Source organism: Rhipicephalus sanguineus, chromosome 1, assembly GCF_013339695.2.
Source record: "Rhipicephalus sanguineus isolate Rsan-2018 chromosome 1, BIME_Rsan_1.4, whole genome shotgun sequence".
Classification (NCBI taxonomy): Eukaryota; Metazoa; Arthropoda; class Arachnida; order Ixodida; family Ixodidae; genus Rhipicephalus; species Rhipicephalus sanguineus.
The window spans coordinates 296,739,373-296,758,913 of NC_051176.1; the positions used below are offsets into that span (position 1 = coordinate 296,739,373).

Genomic DNA, 19,541 nt, shown 5'->3' on the forward strand with positions numbered 1-19,541 from the left:
GAGATTAAGTTGCAAGCACTGAGGCAAACGATTATGCATCAAATCTGCTTCTGTGATCTCGTACAACCTTCTAATATGTTATTAACATGCGAGCTAAATGAGTAATCCCATTAACCAAAAATGAGCTATATATTCTACAACTCATCGTGCAAACTATATGAATGCAGAAAAACAATAACTGCTCGGGTTATACGTCCCAAAACTACAATGTGATTATGAGGGACGCCGCAGTCGAGGGCTCTGGAGATTTTGACCATCTGGTGTTCTTTAACATGCACCTCAAGCATTTCGCCTCCATCAAAATGCAGCTGCCACGGCTAGGATTCGATCCCGCGACAGTGAGGTCAGCAGTGCAGAAAAATAAATCTGATAGACGGCACTTGCCTGTGTATGTGCTTGGCTGTCAGGTCTAGCTTGTTTTTCTCCCGAGACAATGAAAAATCAACAACTTTTCATACTGCCATAGGTGAGTAAAATTTTATTGTTTCGATTTCAAATGAATATGAGTGCACATGATAACATTATGAGTGACTGTGTACTTGTAGAAAAACTATTGTAACATGACATTGAGAGACAACAGCAATTGATGACAGTTTTTTCCAGCTGCCACTAATGTGCTACAATAGAAAGACATTTGCAAACATGCAAGGCATGCAGGGTTGAACACAGGTAAAACAATCGCACAATAGTTCTGATGACACCTAACAGTCTTCACAGAATGGCACTGTCGTTGAGGCATGCTGCTAGAAGAGCTTTGTCTTGAAGGACATACTCTACTTCTTTCTCATCCACCCTAAGGCTCACCTGCAATATAAATGAGAAATTAGCAATGCGGTCACTTCAATGCATCAGAAGTAAACGTTGCCTGAAAATGACAAATTATAAGGTACAGTGAAGAGCGAGAGAGTAAGAAAAAAAATGATACATTAGATATTACCTTCTTGCCCTTAACCGTACAGAAATGCACTATATACACTCAACGAAACAAACGCATATTGGTCGGCACAAACGGAAGAAAATTTGCATTGAGTTTTGTATAACGAAGCCATCACATGCTGCATCCGCTTTGATGCACATGAGTAGAACCACTTTGTGCTGGCTGCAGGCTACATGAGCATTTAGGCTTAGCGCTAGGATCGGTATATAAAACAACATTCTGTAGCATGATTTACATGCAAGGTTTCTTGCAGAAAACAAAGTTTTGACTTGCATGCCCTTCACATTAGCTTTATGTACACTAGTTAGCGCAAGGATTACCCTATGAGTGCGGTCAGGAAAGGAACTTGAGCTCCTCCACACTGCAATGCACAAAGGGCGCTATGGCTGGGTTTGCTGACTCTCCAACATGGACAGAAAAGGCACCACAGGCTCACTGCAAGGTCAATCGAGTACAGATGCCTGCAGCGCTATCCAAATGCTCCAAATGAGAAAAAAAAGGAGGCCATGGAGCAAAGGTCCATATAACCAACACTTTGCAGTACTAAGTTTGAGTGGTTTGAGGTCAGGAAAGACTCTTATTTCTGCAGCCTATAGGCCTCGTGTGCTGCTGTTTCAAATCGGACATGCAGCACCACTGCGGCAGCTGCTGGCAAAATGTCCCTGTTCCCTCCGCACAGCCGCGCTTAGCCACAGCAGGTTGGCAATGGCCCCTAGCAGCGCAAGCGTGCGTACGCGACGAAAAAAGTCAACTTCTATCTGCCCTTGCGAGTTCGCATGTCACAACAGCTACAAGAACACGGCCGGAAAACTGCCGAAGGTGCATTTTATCATTTTCCATGGAAGTCGTACGAGGCTCATCAGCAAAAACGTTGGAACGCTGCCATTCGGCACTCCCGATAAGCAAACGCGTCCTAGATGCGACTACATTTTCGAACAGTGGAATTGTGCCAGGGAGCTTCTCAAACATCGCAAGAATGTTCAGCAACATCGTCACGAAGGTTTGAATAGTTGCAACACCTTGCAGTTGTGCAACACCTTCGCACAGTTTCTTTCGCTTTCTATCCAAGTCACTGGCGTAACCAGGGGGATTCAAACCGCCTCCCTCCGATTCTTTTTAACTCTGCATGTGTATGTATACACGCACACATACAAATGCATGGACCAACACACATAAAGTATGGTTGAACCCCCACCAAAAAAAAAAAAAAAATTTCTGGCTATGCTACAGCTCCAGGTAATATTGACACATTGTTGGTTCCCTTGTTCCTTTTATTATTGTTAGCCTGAACGGAGATTTGTGGCAACCATTGCGACGCAAAAGAGTCCTCTGCAGTGCCCACTGTGTCGGCTGCGCATGACTGTCGGGCTGAGGGGCCTCAGGATTGGCTTTATGATCGGAGGAACTAGACAAAAAACAAAGTTGCACATGTTCAAACATATAATTTAGCAAAGTGTTCGATGTACTAACAGCGCTAGAAAACTAAGGTACGGGCACTTCATGCTGCCTCTCTCTTTTTATCGTCGCTAATATGTCATTTCAACTATCCTAGCTTTCTGCTAATGCACGTCATATTGACGCACGAGGCTGCCGATAAAAAGTATTTTCTATTGTATGCCAAGAAAAAAGTTTACTCGCTTCTAAACACATGTCAAACTCCACGCTGTTTATTTGTGCGACGCATTTTCCGAATATTTCCGATCGACCGACGGCACTGTGCAGTTTTTATCTGACACGGTAAACGTGATTAGCGGCACACAAGTCGCCACGCCGAAGCAAACAACTTCGATTTTGAAGTATTCCTGAAAGTTTGCTATTCATCCGTAGCCGCAAAAAAGCGAGAGGGGCTCGTTTTGCATTGCCATTTTCATGCATCGACGTTCACCGCACAAAAGTACGAGCTACGCGTCGGGAAGGGAACAGGGACAAAATGCGCGAGGTGGCCACATTGGCGCTGCACACTAGGAGAGCGGTGGCACCATCAACTGAGCGCACGAAGCCCATAAAAGAGCACAATGCAGCATTGCTGGGAGTAGGTACCCTCTCCCAATAAGAAAAACAAGTGGGGGCAGGGGCACTTGCCCACACCTACTCTGCCTCCCCAGACGGGCGGCAAGGTATGCCATTAGAGTAGCTTTGCCGAATCCAGTTTAACATGAACACTCATTGGTAGTATATTTGAAATGACGACAGAACTTGTGCGCATGCAGATGTGTGGAAACGGTAGTGTGTCCATCTAGGCACGTACTGAAGATGCAAAAACAGAATGGCAGTAAGGTGAAGGCATCTACAATATGATGCACAGAACAATCCCGTCATTACAATTTTTAGGTGACCACAGAAAAAGAACACAAGGTGTCGAAAAATATAACACCCAATAATATTTTTCACACCAGGAAATTGTTTTTAGCGCACGAAAGAAGGCAACATGATACAGCACACACTATAATAACCATTTGGTCAGATGGCAGGAATGTAAGCACTACATCACAAAGATGACGGGCAGATCCCAACCGCACGATAGTCACCTGGCTATGCTTGTAAGACACGACGGGTAATTTTGCTGCTCCTTTCAACGATGGCTCCACACAATAGGCGCTTGTGACCATATCAGCTGTGACATATAGTACAGTTGCTATCAAACGACATAACAGCTGGTAAGAGATGCAAGAACTGGGAAGCTATATAATATAGCTCGCCCTATGGGAATTTAACAACAGTCATTTCAGTGCATAAGAACCAGGAATACATTACAAACAGGAACATGTGAATGAGGTTTTACTGCACTCTGCTACTGCTGTATTTGAGATCACCATACATTATCACTCGTAAGTTATGCAAGCTCGTACTTAACCAGGCAAGTATCCTGGCAAGCCTACAAAGCAGCAGGTTATTCTGAAATGGAGGTTGGCTGTATTCTCAAGTCTTCTTAAACAGTGGAATAGAGCAAATGTGCACTATAATGATTTTGGAGGCTACGCTCCAACAGTATTGCCCAGCAAGTTGGAGGCGACAATGCAGGTATTGTGCAGGTGAAATATAAGGTCACTGAAAACTTAGTTGGCAAGTTGCACAGTCTAAAGCATGAAGCAAAAGCAACCCGGCTGAAGTGATTGAATGGACATTCAACGACTTCAAAATAACTTCCACCCATTGCTTTTCGCATGCATGCGCGTTTACACATGCAATCGCACACATTTACACATGTTATATGGCTTAGAAGGGTACCGACACAAAATGTTGAAGGTGAGATAACTTAATAATATTAACTGTTGGGGTTTAATGTCCCAAATCCACGATATGATTATGAGGGACGCCGCAGTGGAGGGCTTCGGATATTTCGATCACCTGGGGTTCTTTAACGTGCACCTAAATCCAAGTACACGGGCCTCAAGCATTTTCGTCTCTATCGAAAATGCGGCCACAGCGGCCAGGATTTGATCCTACAACCCTCGAGTCAGCAGTCGAGCACCATAACCACTAGACCACCATGACGGATGGAGATTGGATGGATCTGAAATTTTGGATGCTAAAAAGCTTCGGCGTCCGATTTTTCAGACTTCCTGCCAAAATTTTAGGTTCAAAGCAGCATTAATTGAGCCCACACCTCTGCCACATCTTTCATCTCCATGTTGGAACCAGCGTTTTTTTTTTTAGTTAACACACTTGCGACCATAGCGGAGCTTGAAAGGCAGCTTTGCTGCAATGTGGGGGTGTGATGAGGCGAAGCATATTGAAAATATAGGGACCACTTCTAATCGGACGTTGACTGTCTTTTGGTTAACTTCAACCGGGAGTGCAATGAGGTGAAGCATATTGAAAATCTGAAGAGGGCACTTTCAGTTGGACGTTGACTGTACTTGTTCTTGGGAAGTTCGAATAGTAAAATTGCAGTGCGAACCGAATCGAATAGCAAACACTATTAGAAAAATATTCGAAATTTCGAATATTCGCACACCCCTAGTTTTCGCGTAAACAACCGACCGCCACGCGCTCTCTTCTAGCAGACCTTTTCAACGGAAAGAGGGGGCAGACTTGCACGGCAGTACAAAAGCTGACGTTCTTGCCTTGGCAGTGCATTTTTTGGGAGTCATGCATATTTGCAACATCCCAGAGGGGATTATAGCAGCACCCAGGAAGCGGGAGCCTTTACTGAAAAGAGGTGTCCGCGCGGTGCTCATGTGCATGCAGTTTTCTGTGCTCACATAGCCAGCTATGTTTACATGAAAACCACTCTGAGTCCCGCCGCGCTCGACGCTCCCTGAAAACGAAACTGTGATTGGGCGCTATAAAACTGTCTCCAAATAATTAATCATTGCGCACTCGAGCAAACGAGCTTTCCAGCCGTGAGAAGTGGGTCGTTACCTACTTATTGCAACCGAAAAAAAAAACAAAAAAAAAAAAACATGTAAAATTTTTGTGTCGGTACTCCTTTGTGGGGGGAAGAGGGTTTTTAAAAATCATCAAGATTCCCTTTACCAAATTTAATGAAACTGCACAGTCTTGTTTAGTTTTCTTTGTTGATTCCAAATATGCAATTATTCTTCAAATATGTCCATTAGTTCCAAAGTTAATTGAAATTAATTAGCATTGTTTCCGGGAACAATGGAGCAACAACTACTCATCGAAATCTTGCTTTAGGCACATAGCCGGATACTAGTAAACATAAGCTTCACAGGGGTAGGAATACTTTTTTGATGTGCAAACTATTAAGAATTATACAGCATATCAAAGCTTCCTGTTCAACTAGGGTGGTGATGTGGGCTTGTTGGTTCATCGTACTTGAGAAGGAGGTAGCGCCCTTAATTCTTAATAGTTTGGACATCAAAAAAGTATTCCTACCCCTGTGAAGCTTATGTTTCCTAGTATCCGGCTATGTGCCTAAAGCAAGATTTCGATGAGTAGTTGTTGCTCCATTGTTCCCGGAAACAATGCTAATTAATTTTAATTAACTTCGGAACTAATGGACATATTTGAAGAATAATTGCATATTTGGAATCAGCAAAGAAAACTAAACAAGACTGCGCAGTTTCATTAAATTTGGTAAAGGGAATCTTGATTTTTAAAAACCCTCTTCCCCCCTTAAGGGAGTCTGCTGGTAGCAAAGGAAAGAAAGCAGTGTTACAGCTGGCAATGCCACATACCTTGCTCAGTCTGAGCTCCTTGTGCCTCTTGACAGTGATCAGGCCCCTTGACTCTAGCAGGGTGCTCAGGGATTGGAAGTCCGACTGGTCAGTAGAGCATTGATGTCTCTGGCAGATGCGCATGTAAGCTTCTTGAAGCTGCATTGAGCAACCGTTGAATGGTGAGAAATTAATAAATGAATAGTACAGCTCAGACCACTTATAACGTAACCGCTTACAGTGCAGTACCGGCTATAATGCGGTTTTTTCTGACTCCCGTTTACTCTCCCATAGAACTCCATGTATACGCATACCGCTTATTGTGCAGACCCCCGAGATGAAAGACCGGTTATAATGCGGCTGCCGGAACATTCTCAGAGATGCGAGGGTGCGAGTGTGCTTCTCAGCGGAGATGCGCCGGCGGGGGAGAGAGCGGCGACGGCATTACAAAGGAGGAGGGGTCGCGGAACGAACGAACAAGGAGCGGGGGGAGAAAAAAAAAGGGGATGGCTGTGGGGGACAGCAGCCCGGCGCAGGTGCGTGGTGTGAGGAGGGGGGAGCGGTTGCGCGGTCGACGGAGAAGCCTTTGCCCCCTTCGGCCGCTTGACATGCGCGCTTCGTCGTTGCTTCGTCGTAGAGCGCAGATATCGCGTGTGCAACCCCGATTCCCCCGCAAGTTACAATGCTTTGAGACGCGATTGAGCTTTCGCCTTTGCCACCAACAGGCGGACTTACAAGCTTGAAAGACTTTTTCAGGATAGTTGCCGCGGCTGTTCTCCCGATCGCGAACCGAAACTTCGTTTCACGCGTGATGCCCTCGGTTTAGCTCGCGAGTGCGATCTCTTCTACTCCCGATCTCCGTGTTGCATAGGGCAAGCTTCTCGCGGTGGCATGCCAAGTTGCAACGCACACGCTAGGCCTAACGAGCGCTAGCTGCCATGTCGGCGGCCGCGGACTACAGAAGTTGCCGTTTGGTGCCGAGTCAATGAAACATTTTGCAGTTGTTGCATTTAGAAGGGGTGACTTACATCTTTTACGAAAACGCGGGCGTGCGTGTGAAACACTCGAGTGGTGGTTTGTGGTCGCCACCGTTTTCGACATCGCGGACGCGCGGTGTGTTACCGCGGCGACTTCCCGTGACGGCGCATTTTTTCCGCGTTCGTTATGTCGGCACCGCAGGTACGCGGACGCTAACAGTTCAACATTTTCAAATGTAAGCAGATGCAAACTTACGCCCCAGTCGCATACCGCGATAGTCGGAATCGCGCGCCTGCTTGTTGGTCATGTTTTGTACACGTGCAACCTTTCAAAAATGTTGTTTTGGTTATAGTGCGGTACCGCTTATAGTGCGGATATTCGCGACTCCGGCGACTTACGTTATAAGCGGTCTATGCTGTAAAGCAAACCACCCATCAGCACAAGTAGAATGTTTGGCTATTAGCTGAGGCCAAATATAATGCAGGACTGTGCCCATAATGAGTGCAGCAAGGGGGGAACTAATTACAGAAAGCACATTTCGTAACACAATTTTGCTGCTTAGGTTCAGTCAAGAGGACTGTTAAGAGCGATTGCTTGCGCTGTCTAGATTTGCACCAGACACAAATTTATATAAAATTTTAAAAATGCACTCACACATTATTTTACTAGTGGCATACTGCAACTTTAAACATGCTTGTGCAGACATACAGATGAAGTGCAAAAATCATGCATAATACAGAATTGACGCGAAGGTTATTGGCTATCTAAGAAACAACTTTAAAACATTAGCACTAAATGGACAAGAAATATATTAGGAGACAGGCATTGGTACTGCCTTCTGATGTCTCTTGTTCTGTGCCTCTCATTGCATTGTATTAATGAGAACTAACAGGTAGTTCTCATTAATATTGTGTCTAACAAAGAAAAACGAGCCCTTAAAATTAATCTTTCATTATTCATTGCATTGTAGATACTTTGAAAGGTAATGGTATAACTTATTTCGGTGCTATTAGTGTCTACAAAGCTTCAAAAATAAAAGATCTCATTAATGCATTCACCTTTCCAAGAAGAACATCTCGCAACTTCTTGACTTTAAGCAGTGCCACCAGTGTGCATAGCAAAAGCTTCTGCTGCAATGGCAACGTAGCATTGAGGTCCTTGCTGCCCATTGCCGAGGACCCAAACACATCTGCCAGGACAGAAGAGATGTGGGCCATGTTGACCACTTTGAGAGGTGCCTTCTTGGGAGAGCCGAGATTATAACCTGTAACAAGGTGCAGTAACACTTGAAGTATGTGCTGGTAAAAACATAAACTGGAACTTTACTAACTTTGGGGTCATTGCAAGGAAGACAAAGTGGGCTTGTGTCCAAGCCTCTCAAATCTACTTGACTAAGCAAGATTACAAAGTGTCCTGTTACTGTCTTCCCACAAGAATGGTGCGCACCTGAGTAAAGCTTCAAGATATGCTGTTGTAAGTGGGGGAAGACCCCTGTCTGTAGTCTTTCCCAGTTTTTGTATCCTCTCCATTTATTATATAGAGGCACATGTATGTTTGGTCTAACAGGAGTGCAACAGCCGAAATAGGATTTGGAGCAACTTAGGGAGCAGCAAAATGTTGCTTTTGGAGCACAAAAATCCAAATTTGGAGCAGGTTGCAAAAAAGAAACCTGAATTTTTTAGCCCGAAATCCCAAATTTGGAGCAGTATAACAAAGAAGGCTTACTTTTAGAAAAGAAAACTAAAATACGTAAAAACCATTCAACATCAGCTAATTCATGCAGAGTGCACGTGAACACTGCTATTTCAATAAAAGCAGTGCGTTGAGCCACCCCACAGTGCGAACCATGACTAAGTTCAGATTAGCATTTGCAGGACCTGTCAAATAATTCGACAGGCACTGGAAATGCCAATGTGGACCTGCGAACCTAGCAACCTGGAAATTTGGGAGATTCGTAAAGCAGGAGCAAGTGGGGGTAGCGAAAAAAGAAAACTAGCATACGCTTTTGTCTATTATTTCTCAAGGCTGCAGAAACGCCGTACACAGCAGCTCCAAATGATTGCCAATAATTTTTTAGACGTCAGCAATCATACTAGTACTCGTCATTACACGGCGCGTGCACGAATCAGTAATTAAGGAACGAAATGTGCCGTGTCCCTGACAGCTAGTACTAATAGCCCCTTCTATATCTCAGTATGCTTTTCCGCAGGACAGTCGTGTAATGCGGCAAAAGTGGCTTAAAAAGCGTTCTGCACTCAATAAAACAAGCATCGGGAAATTTGAGAACTACTGTCCTTTTCCATTGCGATAGCAACTATATGGACACTCTGGATGAGTTATTGCCGTCATCTCCCGTATAATGTCCAAATTGATAACATACCCCTATGCATCAGTGGCGTAGCCAGGGGGGGTTCAACCCCCCCCCCCCCCCGCCCCCTCAAAAATTTGATTTTGCATGTGTACATATACACGCACACATACAAATGCACACACGAAGATAAAAAAGGATGGTTGAACCCCCTCCGAAAAAAAATTTCTGGCTATGCCACTGCTGTGCATAAGGCAACATAAACACCAAAAACCCTGAGTGGTAGGAGGCACAGCTGTTTCATTTTCAGCCTGAGGGAGCAGTTCGCTCTGATAAACCAGGCCAAATGAGTGGCCAACGTCAGCAGGGCCCTGGACTGAGGGACCCCGCCCACCACTCACTAAACAATTTCTAAATAAATGTTTATTCTCCCGCCAGATATGCTATTGGAAAATGCTTGTAATGCATAAAAAGGAAAGGCCTAGTGGACAGGCTTGGCTAATGCTGTCCTATCTTGATGCACTGCCAGGACAAATGTACATGCTGAAGTAAAACGTTACTGCTACCCTACATGACACAAAGGACATCTTAACAGGTTACTAGTATCAATTAACAATAAAAATATTCCATTGAACTAAATTAATTTGTATGAAACATTGCCAGTTAAGCTGTACTGGGCATTTTTTAATTAAATTCGAATTTTGCAGTTACTAGTATTAACAATAAGAATATTCCATTTAACTAAATTAATTTGCATGAAACATTGCCAGCTAAGCTGTACTGGGCATTTTTTAATTAAATAATTCAAATTTTGCAGTTACTAGTATTAACAATAAAAATATTCCATTTAACTAAATTAATTTGCATGAAACATCGCCAGCTAAGCTGTACTGGGCATTTTTTAGCGAGTCGCGCCTCCCACGACCACGTGTGTATTGGGTGCGTATGTCCTGTGTCGACTGTAGCCGGTCGCTCGGGACAGCGGTAGGTACTCTGGGAAGCCAACTGGCAACCCATAGTTCAGGCCCGCCGAGCCGCTATAGCCAGTGGAGCCTTGGAAGAAGGGCCCCACCCGCAATGAACCACATTTTTTTTTTTTTCAATAAATGTTGTTTCTCTCTCTCTGGGCATTTTTTAATGAAATAATTTGAATTTTGCAGTGCTTTAATCATACCATGTTCGGGCCGTGGAACTAGAACCTGTTGAGTCTTGGCGGAACGTTCTACAATTTCAACAGCTCGCCTGGAAAAAAAATTGCATACAAAACAATTATTTGGCACTCATGATCCATCTAAACATCAGCAACACATGAACACATGTAGCAGTGAAATTTTAGCTTCTGAACTTTGAATTCATTTCAATCTGCACTTTCAATCTTACCAATCACCCACATCAAACAAAATTTCAGTTTGCCACAAGTCAAAACTGCTGAGTGAAACGAAGGCAGCTGACAAATAAGATTTAGAAAGAAAATGGGGCTATACCTGCATATATCCAGTGCCTTCCTGACATCTCCTGTGCAAGCAGCAATTTTCCGCGCACAGAACTGAATGGCTTGAGGCTGTATGACTGCATGACACTGAAATAGTAAGAGAAATAATGTTTATTGCTTTAAAGATGTAGAGTAACTCACTTTTGTCAGTGCCACACTGTTTCCAAACTGTTGCCAGTGGCTTCGGGCATTTTGAAGCAGGAAAAATTTCCTTCGGAGCAAGAAAACCATGGCGTGGAGCAATTCATTGCTCACACAAATGAAGCATAAAACGTTCCGTGCAATTATTATGAGGTAAAGCCATGTATTTTAGTGACACGAGCAACGAGTCACTTTTGTTTCTCTTCCAAGCACTTCTGGTTGGGCACTCATTTCCAGTTTTCTGAATATTAAAAAAAAAGTTCTCTAAAAAAAAAAAAAAGTACGAAATTGATGGTTCCAGTTAAAGTTCAGAGTTATATATGGATACATATGATATCGGAGCATATGTTAACAGATAGGGGCCAATTAACTGCCAGGATAATTAATGAAAATTAACTGAATGTGTTCATTGAAAGAACAGATGGTTTTCTTGTGAGCAGCTGGGATCGTTGTGGCACCTGGCAGAGCAGGTTTCAACCATGCGATTCTTTCTATGTGGCCTCTGAGATTTGCTTTAACCCAAGGATCACACTAGGGCACGTGTATGCCGATGTGCGAGTGACACTACCAGACACACAAGTCAAGGATTAGGGTTGCCTCCAATTAAAAGAAAGAAAAAAAAATTGCATTTACTCTGTATCACATAGTTCATTAACTGAATTTATAGGGGTGTGTGAATACAGCAGACGCTCGTTAAACAGAACCTGAAGGGGCCCAGGAAAATGTGTTCCGTTTACTGAGAGATGAACAGGGGTGAAGAATCCAAGTACGAAACTAACTATATTAGATGCAGTTCTTCCATTTAAGAGATTTCCGTTTAATGAGAGTCTACTGTATAGCTATTTTTGAGACAGAATCGGATACTTTCACAATACGTAACAGTTGTTTTCACAAATAAGACAATGTTCACATCTTAGTATTTATCATTTTAGGACCAAAATAAAAATAGGGACATCAGGAAAAAATAAACAGATTCTATGTATACACAAAACTTCAGCACAGGTGAACGATCATTGTATAGCTGGTAAAGTCTGGCTCTCGAGCGAAGTAGCCTGTTGCACAATGCAAACCCATGTTTTATGCCTATACTGTGCCCGAGGAAAGGAAATCTATCAAACCTTTGCACCAATTTTTTTTTTTCATTATTTCGGTGCAGCTGGTATTTTGAGATATTCGTAAACTATGTATTTGAAAAATATTTGAACTTACAAATAGCAGCTATTCAGAGAGCCTTCTTTTACATGCATTAACTTAAGAAGTTGCTTAAAGAGCCAGTAAATAGGCTCGGACTTTTTTTCTGTCTTAAATACTCGATAGCGTGGATTCAACACAGGACAAAGAAAGAACACTGATGCACAGGACAAGTGCTTGTCCTGTGCATCAGTGTTCTTTCTTTCTTTGTCCTGTGTTGAAACAATGCTACCCACTATTTAAGACTACAGTAAAAGCTCGTTAATTCGGAAAATCGGTTAATTCGGACACGTCATCTGGTCCATGTAAATATATGCATCACTCTATGAGGCTGGGCGCTCGTTATTTCGGACAGATTTGACCGCAAATCGGATAATTCGGCGACTTTCGGGCCGCTGGCGAGGCTCGAAAACGAAAAAAGAACCATTCGGAACAAAAGTGAAGCTCAAATGCTGCATCGCCACGGACATCAATTATCGGCTTGGCTTGACTTGAGACTGGTTGAACGCCTTTTCTTCGCATGTGATAGCGTGTGGGCATGGCGCGGTGTCATTTTTGTTGTTCCCGTTGGTGTGCTCCATCGTTGAACGCCGTTTTATCGAGGAACGATTCAGTACGGCTCCTTTAGCTTGATCGTTGCTGGTGCTTTTGTGCTGACTTCTCGTGTGAACGCACTCTCCGCCGATGGCAACGCCGGCGAAGCGGCCCAAGTACGAGGCCAAGGACTTCACCACTAAAGTAGAAATTTTGCGTGCCCTGAAAAATGGGCTCTCCTGACAAGTAGCTCCTGTGCCATGACGTCGGCAAACAATACGACGTGAGTCTCCTGAGCGCAGTTAGCATTCTTCGCGTATGTGTGGCAGAGCACGCCTGCGCACGCCATTGCCAACTGTTTCAGGCACAGTGGCTTTGTTGTACCCGACACCAGCGATGCTGAAGTGTCGCCGAACGACGGTGCCAACGACGGGCAGGATTTCGGAAGTGTTATGCCTGATGCAGTGACACTCGCCGATTATATCGGCATTGATGGCATTGCCACTGCCAGCTCTCTGACTGATGAGCAAATCGTCAAGGAAGTGATGCATGGCGACAAATCCGAGAACGAAGAGCCTGAAGAGGAGCAGCCACACCATGAGCCATGCAGGCCCCTTCGTACTGTGAAGGAAGCTGCGGAGGCCCTCGTCGTCCTTAAAGAATTTTGTTTTGGCACTGCAGACAGCATGCGAGCTGCTGAGCACCTTGAGGGGCTCAGAAAAATTGCGTCCGCGCGAATTTCTGCTCGAAAACAGAGACGCATTCGCAATTACCTTGTAAAGTAAAGGTATGTTGAAAAAACTCTTGCATTTATTGTGTTTATTTCGACCATTCGATAATTCGGACATTCGGTTAATTCGGACATTTTTTCCGGTCCCTAGAAATCCGAATTAACGAGCTTTTCATAAACCAACTAGCCCAACAACGAATTTTGTTCATCTTTTTTTAGACCTGCCAAACAAGCTTGGCAATTAGTACAGAAGGCCGCGGCGTTCACATTTTAATATTGCGGCGCTGCACAGACGCTCCATTTCGAAAAAAAATTTCTATGTCTTACCAGTCCTCTTCACTTGTGGAGTGACATAATGTTGCCTATGGGCAACCGTACATAGCACCGACTTCGTCTATTGGCCCTCTGCACTATAAAACGCTGCCTTGGCCCTGCGGTGATGCAGTTTTGGCCGCAAAGTTCTGGTGCATGTCACATATTTGTTTACCTCGCCAGCGCCTCCCACCGCAATTTCTTACCAAACTGCTCAAACACGAGCTACACATGGAGGAAGCCTTGCTCAGTCAGCTGCGTGCCAATGATTAATCGCCAACGTTGTGTTACGTTGCCGAAGTGCGTTTAGCCATGACAATGGGCTATGCCTACCCCTCCTTGTGGCATAAATGGGTGGGAAGGCCGAGCGAGAAACCAAAACCCCGCAAAGATGATTGTTCTATAACATGGAACTTCCTTATTACAGCATTTATTCACAAAATTATTGTGGCAGCATGCTCACATTGTACAAGTGCACAGTTATCTCTTCATCACAAATTTGGGACCACCTGGTTGTTTACTGGCCCCTTGAAGGGATACTGAACAAAAATTTTCGCCACCGAGATAAATGGCCCAATTGAAAGATAGGGTGCTGAAATTTGTTGAAACGACCTTCGTTTCAGCCAGAGACTAGCAGAAAATAATGAATTTAATGAAGTTTCGCAAACTGGCACGTCTAGCGGCCGTGCCACGAACTAGAGAGGAAGTTACGTGAAACCCGCCGGATACTGACTCACCAACCGTGCTCGCTGCAAAATCGCTTACCAATCAACATCGCAAGCCGCCACCAGCTGCCGCACGTTTCTTTCAAAACGTGTTCTCAAGGAGGAAGGTCGGGAAGGTGTTCTCCGTGCGTGTTCTCAACCGGCAGCCAATGACTCCACTGCCGTGCTATCGGCTGTATATTTGTTTTCTGAAGCGGAGCTTCCCCCACGTCTACGAATTTGCCGTTTGTGTTGTGTGCTGCTACGTAATTTGAACGGTGAAGCACCTGGCTCAATGCAGAATGCCTCAACGCTGTACTGTGCTAGGGTGTGCGAAAAGCAGTGTTGGGAGAGACAAGCCCTGTCATACCTTTCCGACAGAGCCGAAGCTTCGAAGGATATGGATTCGTGCTGCGCGCCCATGGCAGCCAACGTGGGTGCCTTCAAAGCGTGACTTTTCGTGCTCCGAACACTTCGAGGATAGTGACTATGAGACGAGACCTGCTTTGATGCTGCGCTTCGGCATGTCAGCGAAATGGCAGCACCTAAAGCCTGGTGCTGGTTCGTCGTCCTCGCTGTTGATTGACGAAGCAGAAGGGTCACACGCATATGGTTGTATTTGGCGCATCCGTTTTGGAGGCCTATCGAACTCGGAGTCGCAATTACCGCTCGTGGAACCACTGTCACTCGCACCTTGCGTCTATGCGCGCTCGCGACACGCTCAGTAGTTGTAGTGGTTTTTGAAGAAGAAGCGCTATTTTGTTTCCCATGTGGGGACAAGGGGACAAGGCTCAGCGCCACACCAGCCATCCCAAGCCACCCTCGGTTCTTGAGAGGAGAGGTGGAGAAAGGAAAGTGGCAAGCCAGGAGAGAGGGTGCCGGTTGCGCCCCTCTTGCTGGAGCATTCGACGTCACAGCCGTCGACAAGCGCACTGGCGTGCAGCCGCCAAGCTCTCACAATCCACTAAAAATACGGCCAACTGCTCGAAATTATGTGAAATAAATGCTGTTTATAAAAACAGTCGTGTGGTCCGAGTCGAAGTGTTTTCGTAGCTTTCTCAATTTTTTGTTCAGTATCCCTTTAAGGGGGGACGTGGCACTTAGGGAATGAAAATCGACCAAAAAATCTAGTTTTCGCTGGCCATCTCTGCACGTTCCTGACATCATTGTGCACCTAATTACAAATTTTCATTGCTGCATACCGTCATCTTCTGTCCACATCTTACTTTAAAAAAGCAAAACCATGCACCCTGCCCTTTAAATTGAGGGCAAACGGCAAACAATTTTTCATGCTCTTCCTGTAATGGAGGAGCAATATCTTTGGTTCTGTCTGGGTTATCATTAAGATTTCTTTTTCGCTTCTAAGATAAATAGATGCGATGTGTCGTAAAGCAAATTTTGTTATAGTACTTTCTTAGGAAAATGTTCTAAATCAAGGTTTTGTTTTGAGTATTAATTGGGGCATTTTTTTAAATTGGGTGCAACAGCCCACAACTCTGCTTGGAAATGTCCTAAAGCAATGATTTATGCTTTACGACACACTACAAACATTCTCAATGTATTCTGTGGATTGTACATTGGTGTGCAGGTTGTGATTAATTAGCTAATTAGGCCTTAAACAAAGAAGTAGGTGCTTGTGATATCCTGGAAACTACTTATCATAGGAAAAAATCAATTGCGTATTTGAAATTGGCACACAAACATTCTTACATGTTCCATCAAAATCGATCAAGAATTTAAGAAAAAGTTTTATAAAGTGCCACGTCTCCCCTTAACCATGTCACGATTTCATGCAAACGAAACAATTTGCACAACACACCGCATGCAGTCTCTCACAAGAGAGGCTTCATGCTCTTCTGGCCTCTGCACCAGAGGTTCTCAAACTGGGTGCCGTGGAGGGCATTTAAGGATTCCATGAGTAGTCGGAATGAATGCGACTCGATCCTGCTTTATCTTCATTAACACATGATTGATTTATAGAAGAAAATTTGTGTTGCATTTCTTTTTATTTGGACACTGATATGTAGTTAAATGCCAGAAGGCCACAAAGTCCTGTCACTCAGACTCGGACGATGCATGCTTGTCACTAGTAACGTCCCCAGAGTGCATTGTCCTCCGTTCCATCCAATGCGTTGCTGATGCAGCATTTGCGAAGACTTGTGCACCATCTCTTCTGGGAGAGATTTCCATGCTGACGACACCCAGCCACAAACGGTCGCGAGAGGTGGACGTCGTAGGCGGCCAGCGGGGGTCTTGGGATTGTCGCCCAGCATCCACTCATTGTAGAGCTCGTGCACGTGATCTTTAAAGGGTTTGTTGAGCACTATGTCCAGTGGCTGGAGGATTGATGTTAGCCCCCCAGGGATCACGACAAGATCCGTCTTGCCATCGGACAGGGCTCCCTTTACACCGGCCGTAAGGTGGCCTCGAAATGAGTTGAGGACCAACATGCTCGGTCGCTGAAAAAGCACACCAGGTCGCCGATTCCACACGAGCCAGATCCATTCGAGCATGAGGGACTCATTCATGAACCTTTTTTCATTCGCTCTCACGATCACATCCCGAGGAAAGTCTTCTTTCGGTAGCCCTTTTCTCTTGAAAATGATATAAGCTTCTTTCCATCGGCTGTGCTCGCGAGCATCATTGTAAATCGCAAATGCTCGTTGCCCGTTGTCAAGAGCTTCACTTGCTTCGATCCTTTAGCGGTCACAGTCGTGTTCGAGGGCATATCAAACCAGATCGGAGTTTCATCAGCATTGCCCATGTGTCCCATCATGTAGCAACGCTGTCGACGAAGCTGTATGACGAAGCGCTGATACTCGACCAGCTTGTGATCGAAATCTTCGGGCAGTTTTTGGCACACGGAAGTACGCCACCGCAGTGCAAAGCCCTTCCGCTTCATAAATCGGCGCACCCACGATGGCGAGCCCTTGAATAGCGCCCTCGTGAGCCCAGAGTCGCGCTCTATCTTGAGAGCTTTCACGCAGATGCACTCCGCTGTCACGGGTAGCGACCTTGCACGCAGCTCCCGGACGAACTCGGCGAGTAGCGTTTCCAGTTCGGGGTACACTGCAGTCCGTCCACGAAACGAAGTTTTTCTTTGGTTGCTGCAGGATGTGATGTGCTGCTTTTGGCTCCTCCAGTATCGGACGCTTTTCTCCGATGCACCGAATTCCCGTTGTGCCGCCAGGTTGCCGTGCGCTTCGGCATACTCGATAACTTTTTCCTTAAAGCCTATCATAAACTGCCGTCGGCTACCACTCATTTCTGAAGGAAACAGAAAAATAAAAACAGCGGATAACTGAAGCAGCCACACTTGACAGAAGAAAAAGCAAAATGGCGTTGCCCAACGGTGCTGCCAGCCCGCCGCTGCTGATGCTCACGATGGCAATGGAGGCTTCAGACTTTAGCTGCCCATTGTCGCGAGACTTCCACGTTTTTTCTGCCAATGACCGGTATATAAGACGAGGGTCGACTTTTCATCGCATTTTTTTGAAAAAAAAAAATTCGACCTATATTCCGGTTTTTACGGTATGTGCGCCATGTGTGCTACCATGGCAGGCGCAGCCCGCACACCCACGCCAAAGTACATCGATGGCTGATTTTAACTACTCACTCATTCAGGACATCTTGGAAGAGTATGACAATTTCACGCTTCAGTGTTTCAGTTTCACCGGCCAAACTGGTCGAACTTTATCACTCTGCAAAAATTGCTGGTGGCCACTTTTTGGCAATCTCAAAGGGTTGATCGGCTCTTTGCAAAAAGAACCTCAATTCTCTCACTGGGCCCAACCACTGTCTCCTATAATCAAAAAGTTAATTACTATAATTACTGCCATAATTGATGGCTAGTCATCTTAAGGTGTCTGCTACCACAAAAAAAGAAATGCTAAAGCTAGTGAGCAAATATCGCAGTCGCCCTACTTAAAGGACGTCGGAGACATTTGTTGAAACACCCAGTATAGCACCATCAGAATGAGAGCAAAGAACATTCCATACCTCATTAAGACGATCCATGAGTATGGCCACTATTTCATCTATGGAATATGGTGCAAAATGAAGCAGTGTCGGTCTGCAACCATATGCTTGCAGATGGGGCAGCACACGATCCGTCAGATCGAGGGCATTGGCGATTCCTGTGCATGCAAGCAGAAGCTCCTCAGCAATTGCAAACTTGCAAACTGGTAGGCAATTATTGAAGGTTGGCTACTTTTCTTAATCATGACAGCCTGAATTCCTAGGTCAATTGCCACTGTTCAGTTTCATCACTACAAAGTGTTCCAGTTCACTTAATAATTTTAACAGCATTTGCGTAGATGCAAATATGGTAACAGCTAAGGAAAAATTGCAATGCTGTCACCAGAAATAACACTCATTTTTTAAGTTTAACTTTTTCTAGGCTTGTGTGAATATTCGAGCATTTCGAATATTCGAACGAATATCACAGTATTCAAATTTGCTTTGAAACGAATTTAAATTCTAGGAAATTTCGAAGTATTTGAAATGAAGGAATAGACATATATAAACCGCATGTAACCCCTTGTAAAAATGGTTTCACTGCAGTGGAGGTGTGCTATACCGTGAATGCACCTTTCCAGGAGAAATCCGCACTGCTGCGAAGCCCTGCTTCAAGGTTAAATGAACATACAGTAAAACCGCGTTAATTCAGTCACTGGGACTGTGAAAAATCTAAGCGGGTTTTCGAATTAACCAAACATACAAAAAGCGGGATGCAAGGAACTTTCAATTACTGGAAGTAGTCAGAGGTGGTCGTTTGCTGTGCCTGCTAGTTTGCGGCTACAAGGGTTATGTCTTCCAGCAATACCTGGTCCCAATTTTGCCGCAAAACCGGGGAAACAGCGGGCCTCGCTGCTGCCAGAGCAAGAAAAAAAAAAAAAAAAAAAAAAAGGTCTCGTGGTCAACTGAAATGCGCGCCTGCGGAAAAGACAAGATTCACTGCGACACAGTAGTGACACCCAGGCAGCATGTCACCTGCTCCTCGCAGCGTCAGCACGTATTGATGCGACCATTTGCCCATTCTTTCTGGTAAAATAAAGAATTTAATAATGACCACTGTGACGGAATTCGTGA

General features: G+C 44.8%; 1 protein-coding gene across 1 annotated transcript in view; it reads right to left on the reverse strand.

The window, feature by feature from the left end:
• Window positions 1-449: 449 nt before the first annotated feature.
• The window catches only part of LOC119379321 (cell division control protein 6 homolog), a 30,722-nt gene continuing 11,630 nt past the window's right edge, over window positions 450-19,541 (reverse strand). Inside the window, exons 6-11 of the mRNA XM_037648599.2 lie at window positions 18,450-18,586; window positions 10,831-10,925; window positions 10,521-10,588; window positions 8,097-8,302; window positions 6,082-6,219; window positions 450-804 (exon numbers count right to left, since the gene is read on the reverse strand). Coding sequence (XP_037504527.1) covers window positions 712-804; window positions 6,082-6,219; window positions 8,097-8,302; window positions 10,521-10,588; window positions 10,831-10,925; window positions 18,450-18,586 — 737 coding nt within the window. The 3' untranslated portion in view covers window positions 450-711. The remainder of the gene's footprint in view (window positions 805-6,081; window positions 6,220-8,096; window positions 8,303-10,520; window positions 10,589-10,830; window positions 10,926-18,449; window positions 18,587-19,541) is intronic.